At 38.5% G+C, this 11357-nt stretch overlaps 2 protein-coding genes and 1 long non-coding RNA gene across 8 annotated transcripts in view; 2 read left to right on the top strand and 1 right to left on the bottom strand.

Moving 5' to 3' along the window:
- ap2a1 (adaptor related protein complex 2 subunit alpha 1) overlaps window positions 1–3581 on the top strand; it is a 36022-nt gene extending 32441 nt beyond the window's left edge. For all 6 annotated transcript variants that reach the window (XM_068219092.1, XM_068219093.1, XM_068219094.1 and 3 more), the window contains 2 exons: window positions 1057–1191; window positions 1672–3581. In XM_068219092.1, the coding sequence (XP_068075193.1) occupies window positions 1057–1191; window positions 1672–1749 (213 nt within the window). In that variant the 3' untranslated portion in view covers window positions 1750–3581. The remainder of the gene's footprint in view (window positions 1–1056; window positions 1192–1671) is intronic.
- LOC141381223 (uncharacterized) overlaps window positions 1–6719 on the bottom strand; it is a 17441-nt gene extending 10722 nt beyond the window's left edge. Inside the window, exon 1 of the long non-coding RNA XR_012401075.1 lies at window positions 6532–6719. This is a non-coding gene — a long non-coding RNA (uncharacterized lncRNA). The remainder of the gene's footprint in view (window positions 1–6531) is intronic.
- Window positions 5920–9292, top strand: si:ch211-195b15.8. Its single transcript, XM_681250.9, has 5 exons — window positions 5920–6121; window positions 6327–6432; window positions 6564–6723; window positions 7664–7787; window positions 7908–9292. The coding sequence occupies exons 2-5, from the start codon at window positions 6340–6342 to the stop codon at window positions 8917–8919; spliced, it is 1389 nt and encodes a 462-aa protein (XP_686342.1). The 5' UTR covers window positions 5920–6121; window positions 6327–6339; the 3' UTR covers window positions 8920–9292.
- The last annotated feature ends 2065 nt before the right edge of the window (window positions 9293–11357 follow it).

An 11357-nucleotide genomic window follows, 5' to 3' on the forward strand; every position in this document is an offset into this window, starting at 1 on the left:
TTTAATTTTCGCAACCTCATAGTTTTGTGGATTTTTTTTCTACAGTGCATTGTGTTCTGTGTCCTGATTAGCGCATTTGGTCTACAGCCAATCAGGACGCAGAACACTTGTCAATCAGTCTCCTCCGTGCCGTGTCTCCTGTACAATACAGAATGTGTTCACTTTGCCAAATTTACATGAATATTCGATCGCTAGCAGATCGTGTGACAGTGCTGTACTGTATGTTTGCAAGTTTCTCCCCACAGTGTTGACAAAACATTCTGCACTGTCAAAGGCACCTGTGGTAGCACCTATAAGGCAGAGGAAGATGCTAACATCGCACAAAAAATTTACCTTCTGGACATGCTAAAGGAAGGTAGAAGTTACACAGCTGAAGAGCACCATTACAGAATAAATGAAAATCAAATGGTTTTGGCCTTTGGTTTTATTTTATAATATTGGACTTAATTTTCTACAAAGATTTGAACTTTGAGAGTGTTTAAACAAGAGAAAAGTGTGAAAATAATAATGCCTGTCTGAGAAAAGTGTATAGAGTGTGTGGTGAGGGGTTTTACAGCCTTAAAACATCTATAATCATTGTAAAAAATAAAGCTTCACTGATTTGTTCTGTTGCGGGTTACTATTTGAACATTACTCCAACGATTAGTAAGGGACCACCGTATATCACCAGAGTGTCCGCGAGGTCTTAAAGCATTAAAAATTTATAATTCAATTTAGAGAAATTTAAGGCTATTAAAAAGTATTTTAAAAGTCTTAAATGCTATTTTACAAGGTATTAAATTAGGGAAATGCAGTAGTTCAAATGTCAGTAGTTACTGGTGGAAACCAGAAGTGGTAATGAGGTCTTAAAGTATGGAAAGAGTCTTAAAAAAAGTCTTAAATTGTAATGGATTTGTCTCTTATTCCTGTATATACTCTGGTCAGGTTTTGATCTTGGTTATCGTATGTATCAGTTGGTAATATAACTGATATTGTGACACCTCTATGCAGTATTGAAACAAAATGGCATTGTTTTAATAATGGCATAAACACACTCTGCTCTTCTATATTCTGTAGTTACTGGGATTGGGCATGGCTCTCTTGGAGAACGTGGATCCGAACCCAGAGAACTTTGTGTGCGCAGGAGTGATCCAAACCAAGGCCCAGCAAGTGGGTTCCCTGCTAAGACTCGAGCCCAACGCACAAGCTCAGGTATGAAAACACATTGGTTTTATGCATATGTGCATCCATATTACACAAACAAAAGGAAAGGGAAAAGAACACAGAAATGCAGTCTCTCAGTCCCTCCCTGCTGCTTTGGAGCACTGGTTTCTCTCCAAGTCAGTTTTATTGCATCTTACTGTTGTCTGTGTGTCTCTGTGCCTGCTGATGCAACTCAAGTCTGGGGAGCAGGTAACATATTCATCCTGCCACCCGTCACATCCCAAAACATCCTCCCTTCCTCCCTCTCTTGTGATTCATTCCATGTCTAATAGTAAAAACCCAGTTCATTTGGCGTGACAGCAGCGTCCTTCTCTTTGTATTTGTCGAGTTTCCTTTGTCCATTGTGCAAGTTTACATTTTAGTCAATAAGAATCAGACACTCATTTGAACAGCAGAGTTGAGCGTCTGTCTGCGGGATTGATTGGTCTCTTTTTTTGTGTGTGTGTTGTGCATTTCTCTCTCTCCCAGATGTACCGGTTGACTCTACGCAGCAGTAAGGACACAGTCTCCAAGCGTCTTTGTGAGCTGCTGGCGGAACAGTTCTAGAATGCGAGCCGAGACTAGAACCGACACCCAGACCAGACCAGCGTTCCACCTGAGAGACCCCAAAATTAAAGATTCTACAAAAAGCATTCATGCATAAGGGAAAAAGTAGCTGTCAGCCTCTGGCAGCCATATTACTGTCCTTCTGATAATGATTATTATTACTGTTGTTATCATCAGCGCTGCCCTTCTTGTTTTTATCGGTGTTTACCTGTGTGTATGTGTGTGTGTGATGGAACGAAAGGCAAGGTGTGCGAGTGTTTGTTTTTTTTCGTACATGTGTGAAAGAGTCATGGTGATTGTTCCGTTCTCCGTCCTGCCTGTTTAACGATCAACTCCTGTGCTTGTGTTGACAGCTGGTGTGTGTGAGTATGAGTGTGTGTATATTGTGGGTTGAGGGAGAAAAGTCCAGCAAAAAGATGAAAGTGACGCAAGTCTTCCCTCTCTCCTGTTTTATCCGCGCAAAAACTGCACATTCGCTGTTTCTTTGGAACATTCCCTGTAAGAGCATTCGGCAGGACAAGAAAAAAACACAATCTCAATACACTAACGCAATGGCACTTGTCTAAAAGAGGCCAGAATCACTAACCCCTCATCGCTTTATCTCTCGCTTTACTGAAATCGGAGCCATCGGTGTACATAGAAAAAAAAGTAACTTCCACATGCATTTCCAATTTAGCGCACCGTACGACGTAGAAATGGCCAGTGCACTTTAAGGGGCTTTGAGAGGAAAGGCTTTTATAGTCCCAACCCCCTTTTTCCTGTTCTTGTCCTATGTATTCAGTACTCGTCCTGACCCCCATATCTGACAATGTTATTATTGAGAAGAAAAAAAAAACAAATCTCTATATATAAATATATATAAACCATGTAAATGATTACCCTTCATGGTTGCGTTTGTATGTCTCTTTCTTGTTTTTGATAGTGGTATATTGTCAGTGTGTTTGTATGCTTTCTTAAATGGTCTAATGTTTTTGCTCTTGTTTTGGACATTCCATTCTGTACTACGAGTGAATGGGCATAACGTTTCAGGTTAGTCGTACAGTGTTAAAGGAGCGGGGGAGGAAAGAGAATCAGAAAGCTGGGGCGAGGACGGGTCCGGCGGTGTGTGACTTTCTGCACATGAAGAGTGCAACTGCTGTGGACCTTCATGTAAATGTCGTTTCTTTTTTTGTTTGTTTTTGTAAAATTGTTAAAATATACACCTGGAGGAGGTCGACAACGTCTGTCGCTCTTCCAGCACAGTTATTGACTGAAAATGAATAGTAGATAGTGGTTACCTCATTACTAAATCCTCACACACACACTCTATTAACTTTTCGAGTGGCGACTGGCCACAGCTGGAGACCCATACTTTTTTCTTTCGCAGCGATAAAACCTGGGAAAGCACTTAGTTTTGTGACATGCACACATTCTTAGGCTGGGAGGAGGACAGGGGCTTAAGGGGGAGCACTGGACCAAAGCAGCTGCCAACTGTCAATCACATACAGGGATCATTAGGATTTTGGTCAGCAAGTGTGTGGCGTTAATCTGTCTGATCCATGTGGAGAAAAAAAAATAATGGAATTTCTGCGACATTGTCATTATTAGTTGAGCTGGGGGTCTCGCTTTCCTTGATGCTGAGATGCAGTACTGGGGACTTTGTCATTGTAGTTGAATAGAGTCACAGTCATGGCGTGTGTGTGTGTTTCTGTGTGTGTGTGCGCGTGTCTATGCAGTATCCGCTAGCTAATGCAGCCCCGGTGTGTCGCTGTTCAACCTGTCAGATACCTGTGTTAGATTAAATTTACTCTGTACTGAATAATGTGAAAGTAAAATTATGCCATATACTCGAACCAGGTGTTTTCTTTGTGTGTGTGTGTTTGTAGGTTGGTGTTAGGGATGAGCACTGAGATCAGGTGAGCTGACAGCTCAGTTTAAGGTACATGCACAAAATAGATGGCCATGCTTCTCTATGTTTATGCATCTGACAGTACTGTATTGGTGAGTAGAACAAAGCAGCATTATAAGCTTTGTGAAGTTTATTTATAAACTAATTTCGAGAGGATCATGCGCTTATGATTGACCACAGCTGGCCCCGCATTAGCTCACGATTGATTCTCCAATCAGACGATTCCTAACCCACTATAAAGAACCAGAGTGTCTGTATCTCAGTATCTTCATCTTGAAGAGTTCCCACTCCCCCCTCCTTTCCAGATAAGCGATACAGCGACCCAGTGATTAGCACTATTGCCTCACAGCAGGAATGTCTCTACTAAACCAGTTGACATTTCTGTATGGAGTTTGCTTGATCTCCCCATGCTCGGCTGTATTTTCCACAGGTTCTCTGGTTTCTTCCTACAGTCCAAAAAACACTCAAGTAAATCGAACATATCAAATTGATACATAGCCAAACTCTTACCAAGAGTACACCTCTACTTAGCCATCATAAGTCTGTGATTAGCTAAAAAATAAGCCAGGGGAGTTCATCGAGATCTACCTGAGCTCAAACTCCCCTCTCGCCCTGCAAGTGGGAGGGAACCAATGGCTTGAGGATCTCATAAGCTTAGGGCTTTCTCCCGGGACAGGATACCCAACAAGCTTTATCGTCAATTAACAGCCCTTCCACAATTTAAGATCTTTAATCATAGCACAATCTGTTTAGTTTAAACTTTGTCCGCTCTGCTTGGCACAGAAAGGAAATTTGTCTTTAACGCTGGTAACACATCAATCACATAAAAGAAACACTCAAGACAACAGCATAAATTAAAAATTTAAAAACACATTAGCCCCATATAATTGGTATGTAATTGCTAAACCTATTTGGTTCACAAAGTCCATGGCGTTAAATATTTTGTCCTTTTTTTCTGGGTACAAATGTCTAAACGTATTTAAGACAAGATGGGTAAACTACAGATTATCTGAGCGTACATGGTTACATTGTCATTGGGTTTTGAAATAAACCCTACTGGCAAATATTTATTTGTCCTAATGCATTTTCAGAAATCAATATTTAATTTTGCATCTCAAATATGTTGTGACTGATGAAGCTTGAGATATTTGCACTAGAAAAAGAAGTATAATTATAGAATAATAAGATACCAAGAAGTTAAACAGTCACTTTTGCAGTATGAGCTTAAGAAACAAAGTTATGCACATACTTTAGTGATTGATTCTTTTTTTAGTGGATGAGTCGTTGAGAGATGAAAGGTGTATTAGCAACATTTCAGTTTATTGAACACTGACTGGTGGTGTTCTCCTCAGTATATTGTATTTTTAGGGAACCTTAAAATATTGCAAGAGCAAAATTAAGTGTTTTTTTTTTTTAACTCTCAGGGAAAATAAACTGCAAATCAAATTAGGTCACCAGATAGGATTTATACCATACTGAGAAATAAAAGCTATTATCGAAATGTTTTTTTTTTATTATTATTATTAGATGATTAGGTTTGCATATTCAGTGTAAAAGAAAATGTTCAGTGGAGGGAGTCTGCTAAATTATTGCAAGATTAAGACAAATGTGATATTCTGTATTAGAATTGCATTACATAGTGACTATTTACAGAAATGCATTAGCATACAAGTTGCACAAATGCACATGATCAATACTGTATTTCTGCTGGGTTTGCAGCTGGAGAAATAAATTAATGTTGTGCTCCAGTCTGATCAAAACAAATGACATCATTGAAACATAAACAACGTAATTGTTTTGGGTACAGTGCACTGCGGTAGTGCTGTTTTATTATGAATATGATATAAATAGGTAAATGTGGAGCACTGAACTAAGCGTTCTGAATAATACATTTTGTTTACAACAGAAACACTGCTCCATGCGGGACGCTGCAGACGAGTTTGATATCAAAAAACATCTAGAATGATAGGAGAGTCGCAATTGACGGATTGCACACACTCCATTTGCAAAATAAACGCAGCTTGTTTCAGTCTGAAAGGCTACAGGGAGTAAAACGCGATTCATCACAATAAAAATGCCGAGGTCTTCAGGGTAAATTGATGATGGCGAACAAACAGAGCGTGCCCGCGCGCGCGTCAAAGAGCAAGCCTGCGCTCCGATTGGCTGAAAATGACATCACACTGAATTGCACTATTCTTAGCTTCTGGAAACGGGGATGACCTCATCTTTTCCTCCCTCGCGCAGGTACAGATACATACAACAACAAATAATGTTAGGAGCGCAGACAGGACGGAGAGGAGCTCGAGAACACAGCTGCTGAGAAGGCAGATCGAGTAGCTCTTTATCTTCAAGCAGATTGATAAACATACCAAACACGGTATTTGCTTCTGCAGTTTGTGCTGCAGACAGAGCCGCAGCCGCTTCGCTGGACTTTTGCAAGCTTTTTAGATTTCCTGCGCGTTCTGCTGGTTTATAACTGAACTGGTGAGTACCAGCTTTTAAGTTTACTGTAAATAAACATAACTTGTTGTATAACCATGGTAAAAATATATTTATTAAAACTTTAATTTCAGGCCCTTTTAGGGGATTATGTCAGTCTGTTTACTGCGTCATAGACCCACTCAGTAATTCTCTGTGTATTTAGCATTTCTATATTGTTTCATGCTAAATAAACATTCTCTTATTTTAGATCAAATCTAGAGATGGTGTTCTACAGGGACGGTCAGTCTGAGCGGCCACCGCTGTCGCGTATTCTGCCGCATCTCTACCTTGGTGCAGAGACTGACGTAACGCAGGTATATTTACAATTCTCAAATTATTCATAAGTATTGCTGTCATATAATAACAATGCATTTGTTCTCATTGGTGTTTTCTGTGCACAGCATGCGACTTACTTTCTCACTATAATCCGCTTTTCGCACTACAGGATGGATTGTCCGACCGAGGCATTTCATACGTGCTAAGTGTGAGCCGATGTTGCCCACAGCCGTCCTTTCTGCCCCAGTCCCAGTACCTCCGTATCCCGATCGACGACTCCCTGCGGGATGACTTGCTTCCCTGGATCCCTCAGGCGCTGCACTTCATTGGTGAGGGACCTGCAAGCCCACTGCTTACATCAGCCTAGATTTGCATCCTAAATGCATTACATCATTAATACTTTTAGCGATGGTTAACAAACGCATGACTATTGAAATAGATTTTGATTCTATATACACTACCAGTCAAAAGTTTGGGGTCAGCAGGGGTTTTAAATGTTTTAAAATAGGTTTATCCTGCTCACCAAGGCTGCATTTATTTCATCACAAATACAGTACAAATTGTGAAATGTTATGCACTATAAAATAACTGTTCAAAAGTAATTTATCATTTATTTCAGTGATTTTATCGATAGATTTTTAGCTTTATTACTCCAGTTCACTTAGTCACTTGATCCTTCAAAAAGCACTCTAATATTAATTAATAATATTATTAGTAGTATTATTATTATTAATGGTAATAGTAATAAAAGCAATATTAATATTTCAAAATTCATTTGAAACTACATACAACAAGAAAGCAGTTATTTAAAATTGTAATAAATATTCAACAATTTAACATTTTTTACATTTAATAAATGCCCCCTTCATAATAAACAGAATAATTAAAAACTAAATAAATAATTAAATAAATTAAAAGATCACAAACCGATCATATTTATCTATAAAGTACTTTTTTTTTCTTGCAAAAAAATTGTTAGTAAACATCCCAAAGCTATTAGCTGAGTTTGTATGAATACATAAACAAGTTTTATTCCTGTCAATACCAAAAATATGACTTAAAACAATGTTGAAATAAGCAGTTCAGAAAGAATGAAAACAAAGATTGCTTTGGCCTGATTTTTGTCTAAATTACATCCGTTTGTTGTTTGAATGCTTTTGGCATTTTTTTGGCATTTTTTTTTTTTTTTTGAGTTTCATGGTTAAGCTGTATTTAATTTCTCCCTGTGTGCATAATATTTCATTAACATAATCAACTGATCTGTTTTAGATGGGGCCATGTCAGCTGGCTGCTCAGTCCTGGTTCACTGTGCTGCAGGAATCTCTCGCTCTCCTGCGCTTGCTGTGGCCTACGTCATGTACAGCCTAAAAATGGATCTGGATCATGCATACAGGTAATGTGCATCTGCTGCTGTTTATATGTGCATCTTCTGTTATTGAGATTTTTTGATTGAAACTGGTGATGTCAACAAGAATGATTAACTAATAATATCAATATCTGATCATTGCTTTAGGTTTGTGAAAGAACGCAGACCTACAATTTCACCCAACTTTAATTTCCTGGGGCAGCTGCAGCTCTTTCAGGGGACTCTTTCTTTGAAGAATAATAAGTCAAACCTTCACGCTCTGGATAACTGCCCTCAGCCCACCAGTGAAAAACACAACAGCAGTTCCACAGCGCCACTGTTAACTAACTTGAACCTTCAGAACAACATGGACAACAACTGTATTATTAATGGACGCACTGAGGATTCCAAAGCAAACATGCACTGTGAAAACAAAAACAGCCAGCAGGAGAATGTTCAGAGTCGAGGTCAAGACTACAAGCTGCTGAAGCCTGAGTTTACCTTATCTCTTTCAGACAAGCTCAGCGCACTCACTCTCCGCACAAATCCTGCAGAGGTACAAAGACCGGCCAACGTCACATCTCAGACACAGCAAGATGCACCAAAGTCCATCCTAGCTAAGCCTACTCACCTTCAGATTCCATCTCTAGCAGAGAAACGCAAAAGCCTTACCCTTTCCCTGACGCCAGCGAGTGCAGTTCCTCAGACTCCCCAGAAGGGGTCATCAGTAAACAGTTGTGATTTAAAGCAAAGCAGTCCCGCGGGTGACCAGAAGGGGACGTTAGATGACCGGAGCAGAGTCTCAGCTTTAGAAACCAGAACAGAACCAAAAGAGGCGAGCAGGATTATCAGCAAGGAGACTTCAGCAAGACACAGCTGCTCAAGATCACAAAGAAGGAAGAATAGATCAAACCGCAATAAACAGGAGACACAAAAAGCAAACACAGTGAACCATTCCAGCGCACAATCACACAGGCAGACTCAGGGATCACGTGGAGCCCCGCAGGAGGTTACTGGTGGTGTTGAAGCAGTGGAGGGTATGGATGTTGACCACAGTCCCATGTCTCCAGTCAGTCTTACAGTCAATAAAATACTGGACTGGGGAGAACGCATGCTGCTTGGGGTCCTACTTGGCCCTCGTATTAAAGTGGGACAGGCTGCTCTGCCATACAGATGTTGAAGAGGGACTGGATGTACGGACCGTTCTATTTATAGACACAGGTGTAAACAAGGAGAACTGTGATTGCTCAGTACCTCCCCAATGAGCTGAAGGAACGTAAATGAAGATGCATATGTACGAGTGTGTGATTTCACGTATTTATTTGATGAAGTTGCATGTTCCTCAAGGCTATTTGACAAACTCTGATAGACTGGACGTGTATAAATGGCTGAACGTCACATGCAATTTTTTTCTGTTATAACGCACAGCCTGCCTGTGACATTATTTATTGAGATACACTGATAATTGTTATTTATAAAGGGGTATTTTGCAGGTGGAATTTTAACACTATAGCTTGTATTGAAAACAGTGTTCATTAAAGACAATTATTTTATTCTGCCTTCCGGTCTCTTTCATTTTAGCAACATCGTACTATTTGGCAGGGAAATGTATAATGTACAGATTTAGCAATAAAATATATAATAATCCTACACGCCATGGCACCGACTCTGAATCCAGTGTTGTGAAAAAGTAAAACATTATTACAATCTTAAGTCTCTTTTTAACTAAATGTGTTACTTGGTTACTTTTCAAGGAATGTAATGCATGTTACTTTTTAATGTTTTATTAATACATTGTAAAACACATTATAACTATATACAATGACAACATAAACATGTAATGATAAGCAAATACACTGGAGTATTTTTAGCAACAAAAAAAAAAGAACAAAAATAATAATAATAATAAAAACACAAGCGCAATCTTACATACAGAAAATACAGGTCTACAATGTGCTGGCCAGAACTAGTATCCAGTACCAAGCTGGGAGTTGGGGACTCAATGAGAAGGAACAGTTTAAGATGAAGTGAAGGGATTTAATTTGATTTATTTTGAACAGAATGTCATACATAAAAATTCTTTAACAAAAAATACATTTCAACATAGTCGAAAAAAGGGGCAGGATCAAGCACAAGCTTATTTTTTTCCCCACCCCATTATCACAAACATCATTCGTCTATTACTTTAACATATTTTTTGTGGTATGCCACATTTACATTTAGATATGAAGATTTATGGTTGCCAATTTCCACGAACTGGGTTTTCACAGTGTAATAAAAACAGGGCTATAGGTCGGTGAAGAGAGTACTTAATTTCCTCTAATTTCATATAATAAAGAACATTTCTTAGCCAACAAGTGTGAGAAGGAGAGTAAGGGCTCTTCCAGTTCAGAAGAATTAACCGTCAGTCAGAAGCTTTAAGAAGGCTACAAATAATGGGAATGGGAAGCCCGAAATAAACCAATAACTTGATAAGTTGGAAAGTCAACAGTGGCAATGTTATGGGTTTTCTTTGTGTGTGTGTGTGTGTGTGTGTGTGTGTGTGTGTGTGATGTTTTGAGAGTAAGGTAGGATTAAAATAGTACATTACTTTTTTTACCCAACACTGTGGAAATCAGGTCTGTGATTTTCGATGCTAGTAGCTCCTATAGGACAATGTACAGTTGAAGTCAGAATTATTAAACCACCTGAATAATTAGCCCCACTATTTATTTTTTCCCCCAATTTCTGTTTGACGAAGAGCAGATTTTTTTTAGCACATTTGTAAACATAATAGTTTTAATAAATAATTTCTAATACCAGATTTATTTTATCTTTGCCATGATGACAGTAAATAATATTTTATTAGATATTTTTTAAGACAGCTTAAAGCTCATTTAAAGGCTTAACTAGGTTAGTTAGGTTAACTAGAGAGGTTAGGGTAATTAGGCAAGTTATTGTATATTGATAGTATGTTCTGCAGATTATCGAATAAAACTGTAGCTTAAAGGATAGTAATTTTGACCTAAAAATGGTTGTTAAAAAATGAAAACTACTTTTATTTTGGTCAAAATAAAACAAATAAGACTTTCTCCTGAAGAAAAAAACATTATCAGACATACTGTGAACATTTCCTTGCTCTGTTAAACATCATTTGGGAAATATTTAAAAAAGAAAAACAAAGTCAAAGGGGGGCTAATAATTCTGATTTCAACTGCACCTGTCCATTAATGGGATAGTTCAAGAACAAAATATATTACTTACATTTTCTTACCCATCCAAGGTGTAGGGGCCTTTTTCAGAAGAAAATTTCAGAAGATTTTTAGCTTTTGTGGATGTTATTAAATATTCATAAAATGCAAGTAAACAAACTTTTTACATTGTTACCTTCATAAGCAGCTTTAAGCGTAACCTATGCTATTCTAGGGTGGAAACTAACACTGAATTATAAACAGTCTAAATATTAATTTACTTCTTCAGTAGTTTTATATCTAAGCTGTAGGCTACTATAAAAAATAGCCCCCTTCCTGTATTAGTTTAGTCACAATAAGGAGTAGCCTCCCATTTCAGCATAAATTCTGTGAATAAAGGCGTTCAGTGGCAGACTGTGGGCCTCCAAAACTCATCACACATTGTTAG

Source organism: Danio rerio, chromosome 3 (genome assembly GCF_049306965.1).
Source record: "Danio rerio strain Tuebingen ecotype United States chromosome 3, GRCz12tu, whole genome shotgun sequence".
In the NCBI taxonomy this organism is placed as follows: domain Eukaryota; kingdom Metazoa; phylum Chordata; class Actinopteri; order Cypriniformes; family Danionidae; genus Danio; species Danio rerio.

Coding starts and splice junctions, on each gene's coding strand:
- si:ch211-195b15.8 (XM_681250.9), top strand. CDS start 6,340: ATGGTGTTCTACAGGGACGGTCAGTCTGAGCGGCCACCGCTGTCGCGT. Junction 6,724..7,663: donor TCAGGCGCTGCACTTCATTG/GTGAGGGACCTG, acceptor GATCTGTTTTAG/ATGGGGCCATGTCAGCTGGC. Junction 7,788..7,907: donor GATCTGGATCATGCATACAG/GTAATGTGCATC, acceptor TCATTGCTTTAG/GTTTGTGAAAGAACGCAGAC.